General features: G+C 43.8%; 1 protein-coding gene across 2 annotated transcripts in view; it reads right to left on the bottom strand.

Annotated features, from left to right (window-relative positions):
- lyn (LYN proto-oncogene, Src family tyrosine kinase) overlaps window positions 1-20,109 on the bottom strand; it is a 138,666-nt gene that overhangs the window by 61,628 nt on the left and 56,929 nt on the right. For both annotated transcript variants that reach the window (XM_068031855.1, XM_068031856.1), the window contains exon 10: window positions 14,465-14,617. In XM_068031855.1, the coding sequence (XP_067887956.1) occupies window positions 14,465-14,617 (153 nt within the window). The remainder of the gene's footprint in view (window positions 1-14,464; window positions 14,618-20,109) is intronic.

Genomic DNA, 20,109 nt, shown 5'->3' with positions numbered 1-20,109 from the left:
AACGTTAATCCGGTTTCTCTCTCCACAGATGCTACCAGACCTGCTGAGTATTTCCAGGATTTTCTGTTTTTATTTCAGTATCCTTTAAGGTTCTTTGCTCTTCCCTGGCTCCTCTTTGTTTTGATAGTGAAAGGGTTTCATGCCATTGTGTTTAACGTTTCAAGCTATACTCATTTTCATTTCCCTCTTTTCCCCTTTAATTTTGAATATTCACTTTCCTGCAATTTCAATTATGCGCCTTGGAATGTATTCCACCTGCCTTCCACTGAGGCGTTCATAAATAATTCCCTCCAGTCAACTTATTTTAGTTCTTCCTACATAGATTCACTGTTGGTTTGAGTACAAAATTATACTATATTAGTCAACTATAATTAACATTAAAATGCTGTGATTGTACAGAGTCAAACACTAGCTAAAATTTTAGCTGTAATATTTCAATTGCTCGTGAATCAGGAATTAGGCAGAGGGCTAAAAATTGGATAGTGCTGTTATTCAGGTGCTGGGATTGCGATTCACAACTTGTCTGCGCCAGTTCTCGTGAAGGTGGGCAGCACACAAATTTGGTGCTGCCACCCGATTTTCATGATTGTAACGTAGAGCCAAATGGTTCTTCCACTGTTGGCTATCTCTGTGCTCAGCAGAAGTCCTAGTAGCATTGTGCTGATAGAATATAATGCAGCCAGCCTTCTGTTCTTAAAGCTAGTCTGTCGCTCTTAAAGAAAAGCTGCACTGAATTACAGGAGTTGCTGCTGAATGCTATTGCTGAAAGTCCAAACATGGAAAATGGAAGACCAGGGCAGAGATGGGACTTCAGGATCATGGATGCAATGCTGGAGGCCTTAGTAGTGGAGGTGGAGAGGAGGAGAGATGCCATGACTTCACGGAGCCAGGTGGCCCTCAAGGACAATCCTTAGAAGGGATTGGGAGCAGGTGGCCAGGGAGGTCAATTCCTGGAATCTGGATCTGAGGACTTAGCAGCAGTGCCACAAGAAGTCTAATGACCTCACGTGGGTAGTCAAGGTCAGTGAATGCACCTCCACATGACATCTCTTACCCACCGCTCCACCAGCCTCTCAAGCTGTTCAATGCACCACACTTCCATCACTCACCCAGCAGCAGTTCCTGCCACTCAGATACTCCACCTCCCAATGCTGGCAGCCTCACACCCACCTCTCACTGCCTCCTTATATAGGCAACTATTCAGTTTTGATGGGCGCATCACCCAAATACAGTGCTGCACAATCACTGATGTCTGCACTCTCTCTTGCAGGACAAAGTAGCACAAAATAGAAGGGAACAGAGCAGAGTGGCAGGGGACAATGATGTCTGCATCTTTGAGCCCTACAGAGGAGACGGCTCTCAGCATCATGGGACTGGCTGTGGCAGAGTCTGCAGCATTTGACATTGTTGAGAACATTGAGGATGACTGTACAATGCTGCTTTATGCCCCTTCTCAACACTCAGCTCACCCTCATCTTGCTATCGGCCATGAAGTGCAAGCTGCTGCTCTTCCCTCACGCCAACCCTCCCCTTCTGAGTTCATGCTTTCCGACACGCAAGAACCTCCACTTGCCCAGCCACAGCAGCAACAGGATGAAGAGGAAAGAGTGCAACACCACATCTCTGATAAAGCACAGTCATGTGGTCGGGCACTCGCAGCCACCAGCTCAGATACTGACACTACACATACCTTAAAGGCTAGTAGAGATCAGCATGTGGTGAAACACTGGTGGGCACACGTGGGCGGCAGCCAGGCCTAGGATGAATGATAGTTCACTTGCCAGCTCCCCAGAGGGCGAGGTCACAGACCAGCCCTGCTACAGGGGGACTCAGATGATGACCTTGATGGGGCAGCCTACAGGAGAATGATAATGGGCATGCACACTGATGCTGGGTGCATTGGTTGGCCTTCCAGACAGCCTCCTGTCACAGTCAAAGAGCTGGATGAGAGCAGCTCCAACTTGGTGTAGGGCATCATACAGACCCTTTCCCTCTTAACAGCCTCTGCTCCATCTGTTTCATGCTGCAGACAGAGAGGCACTGTGACTGCCGCCCCCATACCTGTTGCAGCCTTTGTGTAAACAAGTCTACCCTCCCTGTGAGGATGGAGCAACACTCACAGACAAATACAGGAACTCACCACAACACTATTATTCCAGAAACTTCACAATAGTTGGAACTCTTCAAATTTACCTGAGCTGCAAGTTGGGTGCCTGTCCCTTTAAGTAACCCTAGTGGTGGAGCCCTCTTGCAGCTAAATGCCTGATCCTTGCTCAGGGATGTTGAATTCATACAATAAACCTGCATTGTCCAATTTTGGTAATTAGCATCACATCAGCCAGTAGGGCTGTGTGATATCAGGATAGAACTGGCCTTGCTCCTTCCAGTAAATGCAGGAAATGCCCGCACAGGGGCCCTTCTCAAGATGTGCACCATGTGGGCTATGCCAGAAGCAGCTGCTGGTGCAGTGCACACCCCCAGGGGAAATTGGTTTCAATAATGATGCCTCCTGCAGCAATACAGAGATGGATTTTGTGCTCAGTGTCTTCATGAAATTAGTTTTTTTTTAACCAGTATGGCTTTCCTGTTAGTTACTAATTTTATGAATTGGAAATCAAGTAGTCTCCATATTTGAAGATGCAACTAAAATGGGAGGCTTGATAGATAATCTGGAGAACCAAAGGAAGCTGCAAGTGGTCATTGAGAAGATGATGGGATGGGCAAATAGCAGCAGATGGAATTCAATGTCAATGAGGTCGTCACTTCTGGTTATAAAAAATATATTTTAAATGGAGGAAAATGGGCGATATAGAAGAACAGAGCAATTTGGAGGTCTAGGTTCAAAAAAAGAGCAGCACCTCAAGTGTACAAGACCATAAGAACGATAATGGAATACTGGACACATGGAGATTCAAAATTCAACATAACCCAAATACAGGATGATTTGGGAAAAGCTTGCTTAGATCTAAACAAAAAAAAAAATTGCTAACAGTGAGGTTTGGTACTGTTGCTGCAGAGGTTCCAGTCTGACCACATGCTTCTGAATAATCTCCCATATCAAGATTTACGTGACCAAAGTTGTTGTGTTAAAAACCATTAAGGCAATAAAAGCCGCTGAAACAGTAACAACTAGTGCTGTAAATTTTATTTGAGACCTGGGTTTGTATGTGGTCTACAGATAGGATGATAGGCAGAAGTCCCTTCACGGCCTTACCCCTCCCTACTCTAGTTCTATGTGCCAGCTGCCACAGTGGTAGGAAATAAGAAAACAATTTCTGTGTGTATTATGAACAAAGAACAGTACAGCACAGGAACAGGCCATTCAGCCCTCCAAGCCTGCGCCGATCTTGATGCCTGTCTAAACTAAAACCTTCTGCACTTCCAGGGACCGTATCCCTTTATTCCCATCCTATTTATGTATTTGTCAAGATGCCTCTTAAACGTCGCTATCGTATCTGCTTCCACCACCTCCCCCGGCAGCAAGTTCCAGGCACTCACCATCGTCTGTGTAAAGAACTTGCCTCGCACATCCCCTCTAAACATTGCCCCTCGCACCTTAAATCTACGTCCCCAAGTAACTGATTCTTCCACCCTGGGAAAAAGCTTCTGACTATCCACTCTGTCCATGCCACTCATAACTTTGTAAACCTCTATCATGTCGCCCCTCCACCTCCGTCGTTCCAGTGAAAACAATCCGAGTTTATCCAACCGCTCCTCAAAGCTAACGCCCTCCAGACCAGGCAACATCCTGGTAAACCTCTTCTGTACCCTCTCCAAAGCCTCCACAGTGGCGCAGTGGTTAGCACCGCAGCCTCTCAGCTCCAGTGACCCGGGTTCAATTCTGGGTACTGCCTGTGTGGAGTTTGCAAGTTCTCCCTGTGTCTGTGTGGGTTTTCTCCGGGTGCTCCGGTTTCCTCCCACAGCCAAAAAGAGTTGCAGGTTGGTAGGTAAATTGGCCATTGTAAATTGGCCATTATAAATTGCCCCTAGTATAGGTAGGTGGTAGGGAAATATAGGGATAGGTGGGAATGTGGTAGGAATATGGGATTAGTGTAGGATTAGTATAAATGGGTGGTTGATGGTCGGCACAAACTCGGTGGGTCGAAGGGCCTGTTTGAGTGCTGTATCTCTAAACTAAACTAAACCTTCTGGTAGTGTGGCGACTAGAATTGCACGCAATATTGTAAGTGTGGCCTAACTAAGGTTCTGTACAGCTGCAGCATGACTTGCCAATTTTTATACTCTATGCCCCGACCGATGAAGGCAAGCATGCCGTATGCCTTCTTGACTACCTTATCCACTTGTGTTGCCACTTTCAGTGACCTGTGGACCTGCACGCCCAGATCTCTCTGCCTGTCAATACTTCGAAGTGTTCTGCCATTTACTGTATACTTCCCACCTGTATTAGATCTTCCAAAATGCATTACCTCACATTTGTCCGGATTAAACTCCATCTGCCATTTCTCCGCCCAAGTCTCCAACCGATCTATATCCTGCTGTACCCTCTGACAATCCTCATCATTATCCGCAACTCCACCAATCTTTGTGTCATCCGCAAACTTACTAATCAGAGCAGCTACATTTCCCTCCAAATCATTTATATATACTGCAAACAGCAAAGGTCCCAGCACTGATCCCTGCAGAACACCACTAGTTACAGCCCTCCATTTAAAAAAGCACCCTTCCACTGCTACCCTCTGTCTTCTATGACCGACCCAGTTCTGTATCCATCTTGCCAGCTCACCTCTGATCCCGTGTGACTTCACCTTTTGTACCAGTCTGCCATGAGGGACCTTGTCAAAGGCTTTACTGAAGTCCATATAGATAACATCCACTGCCCTTCCTTCATCAATCATCTTTGCCACTTCCTCAAAAAACTCAAATCAAGTTAGTGAGACACGACCTCCCCTTCACAAAACCATAAAGGTTGAATGAATAGTAATTTCGTATAAATCTATTTAGAAAAGTCTGGATTAAATTTAAATCTGTTGAAGTTTTAAAAAGAAATCACAGCAGTTTGTCTAATTTCTGTGAACTTGTGCTGTTGTACAGTTCCACTGGCAGCAGATGATCTCTAGTGCCTCACCCACATGGAACACCATACAGCAAGTGCCCATAGGCTTGTGACAAGTTAACTATTTGATTACGTCTTTATAAGATTTCATGGAAACTCAATACTGATCTTCATACTGACCTGGATTTTCTTATATTCACTATCCACTTCCCTCTATCCTCCTTCAGCCACTTTTTTTCCCCCAATATCTGCCCTTGGGGAGTGGGGGGGGGGGGGAACATAAAATCTCCAAAGTTGGTGACAACTGCACTTTCAAACTCTCAACCACCTCACCTTTAGCCCTTCCTTTACCACAATAGCTCCGTAGTTATTAATTTTTTCAACTATTTCCTCAGCTCCAGTAAAACTTTCACCATCTCCCATTCCTGTTGTTCCCCCCTCCCAATTGCTGCTTTGGTTTGGTGCATCTTTTTTGCCTCATGCCTCTGTCACTTTTTCTGCATTAAGGAGTTTATATAAATATAAGTTACTTTAGTCATTAGTTTAAATTTGTCTTTAAGCGTCATCCATTTCTATTTCAGCTTTTCTGTATTACTGATTTTATTTCCCCTGCTCCCATTATCAATTTTACACTTTCACTTCATATTCAAATGAGCAGACAACAAAGCAAACAAGGGCATATTTGCATCTACTGTTCAATGATGTAAACTGTTAATTTCACAGTTCTGTGATGCCAATTGAGCTTCAGTAGCCCTCCCACTCACCATGTTGATGCTGCTGCTCGTGGCTCTGCCTAAAATGCTCGATTGCACACCCACTCCACACCATTCCACAGCCTGCTGTTCCTGAGTCCCCATTCCCTACCCCCGCCCACCATTCGGCTGCTACTGTCAGTGGTACTCAGATGTTTTTGAGATGTCACTAAAGTCCGCTTGGAAGAAGTTAAAAGTCACAGTGACTTTGACAGCCACTGACAGGACATGGCGACCAGTGCTGTGAGGTGTGAGGTCTCCGTAGAGTGCACAGATATCTGTGACCATCTGGCTGGAGAGTCACAGTCTTCTCAGTCATGTCCCGGTAGCTCCATCTTCGGTGGTACATCCTGTGTTGAGGGTTTGGCCTCCGTTCCCTCCTGCTGCCCTTCTTTCCACTCCCGTTCCCTCCTGCTGCCTGGGGTTTTGCCCTTCCTGTGAAGGGTGATGCCCCTCATTCCCATGAGCCCAAAATCTGACCGTTGTGCCCCCCATTACCAGCTGGAGCCTTCCTTTTGAACAGGAGGTTGCCCAATTGTCCTTGGCAGCCTTAGTCCTTGCACTTCTGTCCTTGCAATGCCAGGGAGGGTGCCGAGCTTGTTCAAATCCCAGGTGCTGAGTGCCCACTCTCCCTGCCATCTGTGCAGTGTCTAGAGCACTCCCTTGCCAAGTGCCCAGTCCCCCTTTGCCTTGCTGACTCTCTTATGAGGGGATGATGCCCTGGGGCAGCCATGATTGGCTCCCCACTGTATACCCGCCCTCCCCTCAGCTGTTCAGAAACTGACAGCTTCTGAAAGCTGTGTGCCCCTTTAAATATTGCACCCTCCCCATCAACAAGGCATTTATTTGTATTCCAATCCAGCTTGCACCAGATTCAGACAGTTTACCATTGAAACCCTGAATATATATTTTATATGTATTTTTCAGACGTAAATCACAAGTGCGAAAGGTTGGTTCAGCTCAAGCTTAATTTGTCTTGAATCTCAATGGGAAGTTGGCATCTGGATCCCAACTGTAGTTGCCATGTCAGCTTTGACTAGTGTTTACAAAAAGTTAAAAATAGATGACCAAATCAACCTTCCTTACGAAATGCTGTGTACAATCTACCCATTCTCCTGTAAGAACTAATCAATCATACTGAATTAACAAGTCAGACAAATTTCTGTGACCCCACGAGGTAATGGACCAAAAAACTAACGCTACAATCTACCCTGACCAACACTCCATAGATAATAGTTCCATGGTTCCAACAGCACAGAAACCATGTTATGCAAAGGTTACTCATCTACAAAAAAAGAACTCCTCTCTGCTATTTAAAGCAAAATCAAATGTTTCCTATATACATTCATTTACAATTTCACTAGAAGTATGTAACATACAAAATCTCTTCCCCATTTTTACATGCCCGAAAATAGGTACTTTACTAGATAATCACACACTTTTTCCCCTGCAAGAAAGAACATTAATCAAAGTTTCCGTGTCGTCAAAGCCATTTATAAATTGCAGTTTGTCCCAAATGGCCTTAAGGAAGTTTTCTGGACTGTATAAAAGGGAACGTTTGTGTAGAAAATGTACTGTAAACAAAGTCCCCAGACTCAAATCATCAGAAACTGATTTTTTTTCCTTGTCTCGTGTGAGTCATGTAAGAAAGTCTACAACGCAAAAGAATAGTCGACGGAGGCAGAGAGGAAATGTGCACCGCTGCCTTGTGCCAGTTGTAATAATTACAAAAGGAAGAGGTTCACCCTGCGTACACACCAACCTAGCTGCGTAAATTAGAGGAAACATCTTGCACTTCACATCACCCTAGATATTTTATTTCTGAAGAACTAGCAAACTTCCTGGAATTGATATCAGTTTCTTTACCATCTAAAAAATTAAACATTCAACAGTGTGAAATCTAATGGATCTACCCTTATGCTTTGAATGATTTCATGCAGGGAACAGGGTACTGAATTAAACGATCAGCCATGATCTTTTTTGAATGGCAGAGCAGGCCCGAAGGGCTGAATGGCCTACTCCTGCTACTATTTTTCTATATTTCTATATTTTTTTTCTATTCCAGTAATGAAACACACAAGAAACAATAAACCAGAGTATGCATGGGATGTGGGCATCGCTGGCAAGGGCAGAATTTGCTGCCCATTGCTAATTACACTTCAAAATGTGATGGTGAGCTGCCTTCTTGAGCTGCTACAGTCGATCTGATGTGGGTACAGCCACAGTGCTGTTAGGGAGGGACTTCCAGGATTTTGATCCAGCGACAGTGAAGGAACAGCAATATATTTCCAAGTCAGGATGGTATATGGCTTGCAAGGGAACTTGCAGATGGTGGTGTTCCTATGCATCTGCTGCCCTTGTCCTTCTGGATGGAAGATGTTGTGGGTTTGGAAGGTGCTGTCGAAGGTGGTGTGGGGAGTTACTGCAGTACATCTTGTATATAGCACACACTGCTGCCACTGTGCGTCAGTGGTGAAGGGAATGAATGTTGAAGGTGGTGGATGGGATGCTAATCAAGTGGACTGCTTTATCCGGGATCATGTCGAGCTTCTCGAGTGTTTTTGGAGCTGCACCCATCCAGGCAAGTGGAGAGTTTTTCATCACACTCCTGACTTGTGCCTTGTAGATGGTGGACAGGCTTTGGGAGACAGGAGGTGGGTTACTCACAGCAAAATTCCCAGCCTCTGTATTTATACAGCTGGTCGAGTTCAGTTTCTGGTCAATGGTAACCCCAGGATGTTGATAGTGGGGGAGTCAGCGATGGTAATGCTGTTGAATGTCAAGGGGAGATGGTTAGATTTTCTCTTGTCGGAGATGGTCATTGCCTGGCACTTGTGTGCCACGAATTTTACTTGCTCAAACCTGAACACTGTCCATGACTTGCTGCATATGGACATGCACTGCTTCAGTATGAGTTGCAAATGGCGCTGAACATCGTACCCATGAGCAAACATCCCCACTTCTGACCTTATGATGGAGGGAAGGTCACTAATGAAGCAGCTGAAGATGGTTGGGTCTAGGACACTACCCTGAGGAACTCCTGCAGCAATGTCCTGTGGTGCAACAACTACAACCATCTTCCTTTGCACTATGTATGACTCCAACCGGTGGAGAGTTTTCCCCGATTCCCATTGACTTCAATTTGGCTAGGGCTCCTTGATGCCACACTTGGACAAATGCTGCCTTGATATCAAGGGCAGTCACTCTCACCTCACCTCGAGTTCAGCTCTTTGGTCCAAATTTGGACCAAGGCTGTAATGAAGTCAGGAGCGGAGTGGCTCTGGCAGAACCCAAACAGAGCATTGGTGAACAGGTCATTGCTATTAAAGTGGCGCTTGATAGCACTGTCGACGACACCTTCAACCACTTTGCTGATGATTGACAGTAGATTGATGGGGCGGTAATTGGCCGGATTGGATTCGCCTGCTCTTTGAGATTAGGACATACCTGGGCAATTTTCCACACTGTCGTGTAGATGCCTGTGTTGTAGCTGCTCTGGAATAGCATGGTTAGGGGCACAGCTAGTTCTACAGCACAAGTCTTCAGTACTGTAGCTGGGATGTTGTCAGGACTCATAGCCTTTGCAGTATCCAGTTCCATCAGTCGTTTCTGGATATCACGTGGAGTGAATCTAATTGGCTGAAGACTAGCATCTGTGATGCTGGGGACCTCAAGAGGAGGCCAAGATGGATCATCCACTCAGCACTCCTGGCTGAAGATGGTCCAAAATGCTTCAGCCGTTTCCTTTGCACTTATTTGCAGGCCTCCTCCATCATTGAGGATGAGGACATTTGTGGAGCGTCCTCCTCTGGTAAGTTGTCTAGTTGTCCACCACCGTTCGCAACTGGATGTGGAAGGACTGCAGAGGATGATCTGATCCGTCGGTTGTGGGATCGTTTAGCTCTGTCTATTGCATGCTGCTTCTGCTGTTTGGCATGCATGTAGTCCTGTGTTGTAGCTTCACCAGGTTGACACCTCATTTTTAGGTATGCCTGCTGCTGCTCCTGGCATGCTGTCTTTATTGAACTAGGGTTGATCTCTTGGCTTAATGGTAATGGTAGAGTTGAGTTTACAGATTGTGTTTGAATACGGTTCGACTGCTGCTGGTGGTCCACAGTGTCTCGTGGACGCCCAGATGGATGTCTAGATGCTAAGCAGAAGAATACAAGAAATAGGAGCAGGAGTAGACCAAATGGCCCATCGAGTCTACTCTGCCATTCAATATGATCGTGGCTGATCTTGGGCTTCAGCTCACCTTTCCCGCCCGCTCCCCATATCCTTTGATTCCCTAAACTAATATTATGACAAGTTACTGGCACATAAAACTTGTAACACAACCTGCAGAATGTAGTCTAGCCCCTTCCATCCACATTCCATTTTAATGCACATCTGGGATCTGTAGTACTAACCTTCATCACCAATCTGTCTTTTTTAAAAGTGATTAATTTACACCTCAGATTTTAAAATCTGAATTAAATGAAATACCAAATGGTAGCCACACCATTGTCTGTCTTTTTAATATGGAAGCCAAATTATCATCTTCACCCATCGATTCTACACAGTCAAATGTCAGCATTTGGCTATCAAATAATATCATCTCTGGCATCACAAAGGATTACTGCTGTTCATTCTGTATTCAACAACTAGTGCACAGCTCACTTGCCCTTTAAACAGCCTGTTGTGTCACAGAGGCCGGGATTTCACGTTGGGTGGACAGGAGCCGGCCACTGACTGAAAAGTCGGCGTCGATCCCCACTTCCAGCTCACCTGGGGATCCGACCCACATTTTATGGGTCCCCAGGCTTTAATTGTTCTGAGGTGGGACTTCTACCCGCTTGAGGGAGGAAGTCCTGCCTCAATGAGCTGCCAGCCAATCATTGGGCCGACAGCTCTTAGTCCCAGCAGGCCCACCGGAAGCGGTGGCCACTGCTGGGATTGCAGCCTAGCATGCACAGAGGATGCCTAGGAGTCAGGAAGGCAGGTAAATTTTGGTTGCCTCGCTGGGGGTAATCGGTCAGGCCCTGGCAAGGCAAGGGTGATCATTGGGGGGGGGGGGGGGGGGGGGTGCATGTTGGGTCTGGGGGCTAGTTGGGGTAGCGGGGGCAAGGCCCACCCCCGAAACGATCAGAAGCTGCCTGCTTTTCCCAGGTGGCTTTTCCTGCCTCCAGGACGCCTGCTTGTCATGCGTAAAATCTGCGTAGAGGCGGGCGAAGGCCATTAAGTGGCCACTTAAGGGCCTTGATTGGCCTGGGGTGGGTGGGCCATTTTCGCCCCCCCACCCGCCCTACTTAAAGGGGGGGGGGGGGCAGAGGCGGGAACAGGGTCGGGAAAGCCTCCTGGAGCCTCCCGCTCCATTTTACGCCAACCCTCCCCCGCACCCCCCCACCCCCCCACCATCTGGCTCGTTGGGGTGGTGTAAAATTCCGGCCAGAGACTGAGCACTATAATAGAGAAAGAATGGTGGATAAAACAGGACAAATCAATCCCTCCAATTTCAATCACCCTTTGTGATGCCTGCAATGGACTTTAAACAGCTCTTATTTATGTATAACTACTGTACTCTGATGATGCCCACTTTGCTGTCTCTCGAATGGGATTTAAAAAAATTCATGGACAGTCACTGGCTATAACAAATGAAACAGAGCTATATAATTTTCTTTGATGAGGATGGCTGCAATATTTCTATATTTTTAATTTACCAGTTGATTCCCATATAAAAAAATAAATCATGATTTTATGCATTGATATCTCATTAGTCCATTGATTTAAACACAGCAAAACCAGATTCTACCCAAAGCATTTGGAATAATCAAGTCTAGTGCCAACACAACTATGGCAACATAAAAGTTTGTTGCACTGATTTTACAGTCCTGCATGAGTACAAGATAGTAAGCCATAACCAGGTCCAAAAATACTAAAACCTAATGGACACCTTCATAGAAAAATAAAGCTGATAAACTTTAGCATATTCTTCACCATCTGATACCATTGTATTACTTCTTTCAACCTTTCAAACTCAACAGGCGGAGAGGCCAAGTACCGTTGTTAATGGCAGTATAGAACAGTTAACAGGAGAAGGGAGAGTACTATTTTCTCTGCCTCCAAGATGGAGTGTCATACAGCCACAAAGCATTCCAACTAAGAACCCAAAACTTCAAGGGGCAGAATTTTCACAATGCTGTTCTTAATTATCTGTCAGAAGATTAGTGTAAACCCCAGAAAAACGGCAAAAAAACTGGTAATCATCGACTTGAGTTAGGGTCAACTACTGGGGAATGCTCGCAGAAATAATACCGGTGCTCATCTCTTTATAAAGGGAATTCCCAAAATTATGAATGCAAGACACAAAAGACTAAGGCTCTATAACTTTGAGTATTCCAAAAGATCACATAGTGACAAGCTGTGATCATCTAATCTCAGCCATGCCTCTATAACTGGTGGGATTTTAATGTTCAAGTAGCAGATTTCTGGTATAAAAACAAGAAATGCTGGAATCACTCAGCAAGTCTGGCAGCATCTGTGGAAAGAGAAGCAGAGTTAACGTTTCGGGTCAGTGACCCTTCATCGGAACTGACCCGAAACGTTAACAGCAGATTTCTGGTGATGGGGCTTTTTAAAAAAAAATGGGAATCCATCTTCATGATAAAGTAATGGAATTAATAATGGGAAACAAGGAAATGGTGGAAGCGTTAAACAGGTATTTTGTGTCTGTCTTCACTGTAGAAGACCAAAAAAATCCCAAGAATACTTGAAAATCAAAAGATAAAAGGGAAGGAGGAATTTATAATAATCACAATCACAAGGGAAAACTATTAGAACTAAAGGCTGACAAGTCCCCTGGACCTGATGGCTTGCATCCTAGGGTCTTAAAAGAAGTGGCTGCAGAGATAGTAGATGCATTGGCAGTGATCTTCCAAAATTCCCTCGAATCTGGACAGGTCCCAGCAGATTGGAAAATCTCAAACGTAACACCTCTATTCAAGAAATGAAGGAGACAGAATGCAGGAAACTACAGGCCAGTTAGCTGAACATCTGTCATAGGGAAAATGTTGTAATCTACTGTTCAGCAGGTAATAGCAGGACATTTAGAAAATCACAATACAATCAGGCAGAGCCAACAAGGTTTTGTGAAAAGGAAATCATGTTTGACTAATTTATTAATTTATGTAATAAATTTGAGGAAGTAACAAGCAAAGTGGATAATGGAGAACCTGTAGATGTGGTGTACTTGGATTTCCAAAAGGCATTCGATAAGGTGCCACATCAGAAGTTACAGCACATAGTAAGAGCTTATGGTGTAGGGGGTAACATATTAGCATGGATAGAGGATTGGTTAGCGAACAGGAAGCAGAGAGTAGAAATATATAGGCAATTTTCAAGTTGGCAGGGTGTGAGTAGTGAAGTGCCACAGGAATCAGTGCTGGGGCGTCAACTATTTGCAATCTATATCAATGATTTGGATGAAGGAACAGAACATATGGTTGCTAAATTTGCTGATGACACAAAGATAGATAGGAAAGTAAGCTGTCAAGAGGAGTTAAAAAGAGTCTACGAAAGGATTTAGATAGGTTAAGTAAGTGGCCAAAAATTTGGCAGACTGAGTATAATATGGGAAAATGTGAATGTGTCCACTTTGGCAGGAAGAATAGAAAAGTAGCATATTATTTGAATGGAGAGAGACTGCAGAACTCTATGGTACAGAGGGATCTGGGTGTACTGATACATGTATCACAAAAAGTTAGTACGCAGATACAGTAAGTGATTATGAAGGCAAATGGAATGTTGTCGTTTATTGCAAGGGGAATCGAGTATAAAAGTAGGGAAGTGTTACTACAGTTGCACAGGGCCTTAGTTAGACCGCATCTGGAGTACTGTGTACAGTTTTGGTCTCTTTACTGAAGAAAGGATATAATTGCATTAGAAGCAGATCAGAGAATGCTCGCTCGACTAATTCCTGGGATGAAAGGGTCATCTTATGAGTAAAGGTTGAGCAGGTTGGGCCTATACTCATTGAAGTTTAGAAGAATGAGAGGTGATCTTATTGAAATGTATTAAGATCCTGAGGGGACTTGGCAGGGTGGATGCTGAGAGGATGTCTCCCTATGTGTGGGAATCTAGAACTACGGGACATAGTTTAAAAATTAGGCGTGTCCCATTTTAAGACCGAGATGAGGAGAAATTTTCTCTGAGGGTCATTAATTCTCTTCCCCAGAGAGTAGTAGAGGGTGGGTCATGAATATATTCAAGGCTGAGTTAGACAGATTTCTGATCTACAAGGGAGTCAAGGGTTATGTGGGCAGACAGGAAAGTGGAATTGAGGCCACAATCAGATCAGCCATGATCTTATTGAATGGCAGAGCAGGCTCGAGGGGGCAAATGGCCTACTCCTGCTCCTATTTCTTGTGTTTTTGTATTTGGAAACACACAACACAATACCATAAATGATGTTAAAACACATAATTTCACTAGCATTATGACAGCACAGAAGTTTTCCTTTTGTTGACATCCACCCCCCACCCCCCCCCAAAGTTTCCCAAAAACTTTTCAAAGATGACTTGGCTTTTAATAGAGTACATATTCTGACCCTTAACTATAAATGTCTTATCTTTTGGCTCCAAACAATACTTAATTCCAGTTGGATATGGCTCTATTCTTTATATATTTGTAATATTAACCAAGTAGCTTCCAGTCCACATACCCATCCATACTTCTCCAAACTGTCCAGCTCCGAGTTTCTTAACCAGCTTCACAGATTCTCGTGGAATTTCCCAAGCATCTTTATCCCATGGTTTTTGTGGTTTGTGGCTAAGACAGGAAGATCCAAGCTTTCGACACAGGCCATCAGGCTGTTCTGTTAAAACAATTAACAGAGTTTAATCTAAAATACCATCCAAAATAGCTCCATCTTCTTGACTATTCAAATTCTCGAGCAGGCTGGTTCATTACATGATGCATAAGGCACTGCAATAAAAATTTAAAGCAATTGTTTCCTTTTTCTCCCCCCTAGAATTTTACATCTTGCTGCAGTTATCGCAAGTTTTACTTCTGCACTATTTGTCAGTCCATACACTAACGTAATGTATTTGTTGATATATTTATACATATCATTCTAGTCGCACTTCATGTTTCAGAATTGACCATAGCAGGCCACGTTTTTCTTGAGGTGAGGGGAGCAATAGCTGGTAAATATATTTTTATACATATGAAACTTGGCACTATGTAAATAACTGATCTCCTGCTGCATTGACACATTTATACAAATGTTTTAGATAGAGATTAAGCAAAATATTAAGCACATGAAGGATGCATGTGAAATACCTTTCACTTATTAAACCTGATATGAATTTATAATGAGCATGTGGATTTAGCAGTTTATATCAAGTTATCATTCATGTATAGAATGGGCAAATAATGCAATTACAAAATGCCCCCACCCCAATCGAGAAAACAAATGGGTAAAGCAATCAGTTCCCAGTATGTACTCCAAATGCACATCCTCCACTCCCATTAAAAATCTTTTGGATGCAAAGTGAAACAGCTGTTGTGTAATACTGTGGTAGATCTTCATTTTACTACCCAGGCAGAACACTGACATTATGGATCAGCTGCTTGTGATTGGAACCGTCCAAATATAATTTCCATTGAAATCAATGGAAATAATTGGCTCCATTCCTGTTCTTCTCTCACCATTAAATGTAACCATATGATAATTGTGACAAGAAATTATTATATGCCAAGTAAAAAGAAAATCCTGAAGGCATGTAGGTATATGCGCACAATGGATTAGAAAGTTCTCTGGAAAACAATTGAGCAAGCAGCTGGAGCAGAATTTAAGACAATAACTGCCCTGTGGTACTGTGAAACAAGGGGGCATGATTTTCACCCCCATATGGGGCCAAGTACAGAGACAGGCGGGTGGAAAAATTCGTGCTGCTGGCCAGCGTGCCAATTTACCTACACCATTGCACCCTCGTGCCATTTTCCAGAGGCGGGATCAGTGGTGGAAGAGATACCCGCCTGCAAGCCGCAGGTAGCCAATTATGGGGAGTTAATGGCCTATTAAGCCTATCGTCAGAGGCTGGCTGACTGACTGGCTCCTTCTATGCTGAAGGGCCTGCTTTTGCCCCTCCAACCTCTAGAGCCTGCCCACCCTCCTTAATTAGATAGCAAGCCCACCCTCTGCCCACTAACTGGCCAATTCGAGGAAAATCACTGCCAGGTGACTGTTTCTCACACAGTGCAGGGTCTTGACCCTCTTTTAACACTGATGTCATGGTTTCAACCCAAAAGGCAAAATCTTGCCCAAGATTTTCATAAAAAACTGGGCAATGCATGGTGAAAAGGTCAGCAGGACAATACAAAGATTGTTGGAATGAGTTTCAGTCTCTGAATATTCAAATTCTCTAAATATAGACCTAATACTTTTGTATATTGAGGGAGTGAATTTCCATGGGTTTGCCTGCTTGTGGCAACTCTGAAAAAACAAAGTAATGCTCAAGATGTGGTCCTACCAAAGCAATGTTCCCTTTGAACACTTCCTTGTCTGACTTGTTGGCCTTGCAATTCAGCATTCTATTAATTTTGATGCTCAAAGGAATACTCTTATAAACAGACCCATTAAGAATAACATCAGGTATTTCAGTTGAACAATGTACCAGTTACTGACTCAAATAGTGAGTGCACTGACAAAACAAGTACATTTTTAAAGCTTACTCCTGTTCAACATGCAAAAACCAGACACAGAAGAATGACATTCATACTAGAATCCCTAACTGTTCTCAAGAAAGATCATTGACCTGAAACATTAACTTTGTTTCTTTCTCCACAGATGCTGCCTGATTTTACCGGGCAGTCTCCCCATGTGTCGAGGGGCCTACCATCTGCTGGTGAAATGTTAGCAATGGTGATAAGAGGCCTTTAAGTCACTCTTAATTGGCCATTTAAGGACCTCAATTGGCTTCTGGGTGGGAGACCATTCTCCAACTTCCCACCACTGATAAAATTCCATGGCATCGGGAAGGCGATGGACACTCCACCCCCCACCTTTCTTCACAATTTCACAGCTCCCCTGCCTCCCAGCCAATCCCTAGAGGGCTGGTAAAATTCAGCCCTATGTGTTTAAATCAGATATGTTTCTGGTCAATTGTGACCAGGTTATTGATGGTGGGGGATTCAGTGATTGTAATGCCCTTGAATGGCAAAGGGAAGTGGTTACATTCTCTCCTGTTTGAGATGGTTATTGTCTGGCACTTGTGTGGCAATGTCAATTGCCACTCATCTGCTCAAGCCTGATGTTGTCCAGGTTTTGCTGTATGCAGGCATGGACTGTTTCATTACCTGAGGAGTTGCAAATGGTACTGAACATTATGTGATCATCAGCAAACATCCCCGCTTCTGACCTTATGATGGAGTGAAAGTCATTGGTGAAGCAGCTGAAGATGGTTAGATGTAGGACACTGCCCTAAGGAATCCCTGCAGTGATTTCCTGGGGCTGAGATGATTGGCCTCCAACTACCACAACCTTCGAACAAGGTATGACTCCAGCCAGTGGAGCATTTCCTCCTCCCTACACCCACCCCACTACCCAATTCCCATTGGCTTCAATTTTTCCAGGGATCCTTGATGCCACACTCAGTCAATTCCTACCTTGATGTCAAGAGCAGTTACTCTCACCTCACCTCTGGAATTCAGTTCTTTAGTCCATGTTTAGACCAAGGCTCTAATGAGCTCTGGAGCCAAGTGTTCCGAGCGGAACTCGGACTGAGCAGGTTATTGGTGAGCAAGTGCTGTTTGATAGCACTGTCGATGATACTGTCCATCACTTTGCTGATGATTGAGAGAAGTCTGATGGGACTGTAATTGGCTGGTTTGAATTTGTCCTGTTTTTTGTGGACAGGACATACCTGGGCTGCTTTCCACTTTGTTGGGTAGTTGCCAGTGTTGTAGCTGTACTGGAACAGCTTGGCTAAAGGCTCTGATATTTCTGGAGCATATGTCTTCAGCTCTGCAGACAGGATGTTGTTGGGACCCATAGACTTTACTACATCCAGTGTGCTAGCCGCTTCTTGCTATCACATGGAGTGAATCGAATTAGCTGAAGACTGGCTTCTGTGAAGGTAGGAACCTCAGGAGGAGGTCCACATACTTGCACTCCGGGACAGTTCCCACAGACTGGGAGGAGGTGAATACAGTTCCCCTCTTTAAAAAAAGTGAGACAATGGACCCAGGTAACTGTAGCCCATTTAATTTGACATCAGCAATAGGAAAGATGCTTGAGGGAATCATTAGGGATGAAATATATAATTACTTGGACAGAGAGGGACATTCTTGGGACATCCAATATGGTTTATAAAAAGAAAATGTCATGTTTTACATGTTTGGTTATATGTTCTATAAGATTGTAACCTCTGGTATTAGTAGTAACATAGTGAGCTGAATTGAGAACTGGTTGGAAGAACATAAGCAGAAAAGAGTTATAGATGGATGTGGATTTGTTTGGAAACAGGTCACTAGTGGCATCCCACAGGGACTGTTGCTCTTTACTATTTTTATTAATGACCGAGATGTAGGTGTGAGGGGCACGATCTGCAAATTTGCTGACGTTACTAAGATCTTGGCAAGTGTTAGGAATGTAGACGATGCTCTACTGCTTCAGGCAGAACTTGATGTGTTGGGAAATTGGGCTCATGACTGGCAAATGATGTTTAATGTGGAACAATGTATTATTATACATGTGGGCAGGGAAAATGCTCAACATACGTGGACTCTTTGGTTCAATTTAAAAGGAGGTGAAGAAAGATAGACATCCATGCATTTTAGTGCCGAGATCTCTAAAGGCTTGCACGCAATGCCATGAAGAAATAACTAACGTGTTGGTGTGCATTCATAGGACAAGGCATATTATTTTGTCCTTGTACAACACTTTGGTCACCTTGGAATACTGTGTCCAGTTTTGGTCTCCTCACATGGTTGGTGATATTGACGCTTTAGAAAGGTTGCAAATGTGGGCCACAAGTTGAATTTAATGTATAAATATGAGAGATGATAAACAGACCATGGCAGGAAGGGACAGAGCGTACAACTCTAAGAGTAAATCAACAGATAAGGCTAGAGGTTACAAAAATAATAAAAAGGACAAAACTAAAGGCTCTGTATCTGAATGCACGTATTATTCAAAACAAAACAGATGAACTGAGAGTGCAAATAGAAATAAGTACGATCGTATAGCCATTACAGAGACATGACTGCAGGATGACATAGATTGGGACCTGAATATTGAAGGGTACATGGCATTTAGGAAGGACAGGAAGCTAGCAAAAGGTGGGAGGGGTAGCTCTGTTAATTAATGATGGTATTCGCACAATACAGAGGGATGACCCAAGTTCAGGAGACCAGGATGTAGAAGCAGTTTGGGTAGAGATGAGAAATCATAAAGGCAAGAAGTCACTTGTGGGAGTGGTGTACAGGCCACCTAACATTAACCACACTGTAAGATGGGGTAGAAAGGAAGAAATAACGGCAGCTTGTCAGAAAGGTACAGTGATAATTATGGGAGAGTTTAATCCAATCAGATGGGCAGAGGCAGCCTAGATGAGGAGTACATAGAAAATTTTCGGGACAATTTCTTGGAACAGTATATTCTGGAGCCAACTAAACAGCAGGCTATACTAGACCTGATCGTGTGCAATGAGATAGGATTAATTAATGACCTCATAGTTAAGGTGCCTCTAGGTAGCAGTGATCATTATATGTTTGAATTTTACATTCAGTTTGAGGGAGAGAAGAGTAGGTCCAAGACTAGTATTTTAAACTTAAATAAGGGTAATTATAAGGGCATGAAAGCCAAGCTAGCTAAAGTGAACTGGCAAATTAGGTTAAGGGATAGGTCAATACAGATGCAGCGATAGACATTTAAGGGGATATTTCAGAATACACAGAAAAGATACATTTCAAGGAGAAAGAAAAATTTCAAAGGTGGGACCCGCCATCCGTGGTTAACTAAAACAGTTAAAGATAGTATCAAACTTAAAGAAAAAGCCTATAATTGCGCAAAGATGGGAGGCAGGTCAGAAGATTGGACAGAATATAAAAAACAGCAAAGACTGACTAAAAGATTGATAAGGAAGGTAAAATTAGAGTATGAGAGAAAGCTGGCTAGAAATATAAAGGCAGATAGTAAGAGTTTCTATAGATAATTAAAAAGAAAAAAGTTTAAACAGTGAGCGTTGGACCTATAGAAAGCGAGTCTGGGAAATTAATAATAGATAATGAGATGGCAGATGAATTGAACAGATACTTTGCATCGGTCTTCACTATTGAGGATACAAATAACATCCCAATATT

This window comes from Heterodontus francisci, chromosome 5, assembly GCF_036365525.1.
Source record: "Heterodontus francisci isolate sHetFra1 chromosome 5, sHetFra1.hap1, whole genome shotgun sequence".
NCBI classification, from domain to species: domain Eukaryota; kingdom Metazoa; phylum Chordata; class Chondrichthyes; order Heterodontiformes; family Heterodontidae; genus Heterodontus; species Heterodontus francisci.
Note: the sequence above shows the minus strand (reverse complement) of the source record. Positions and strands in the feature narration are given on the sequence as shown.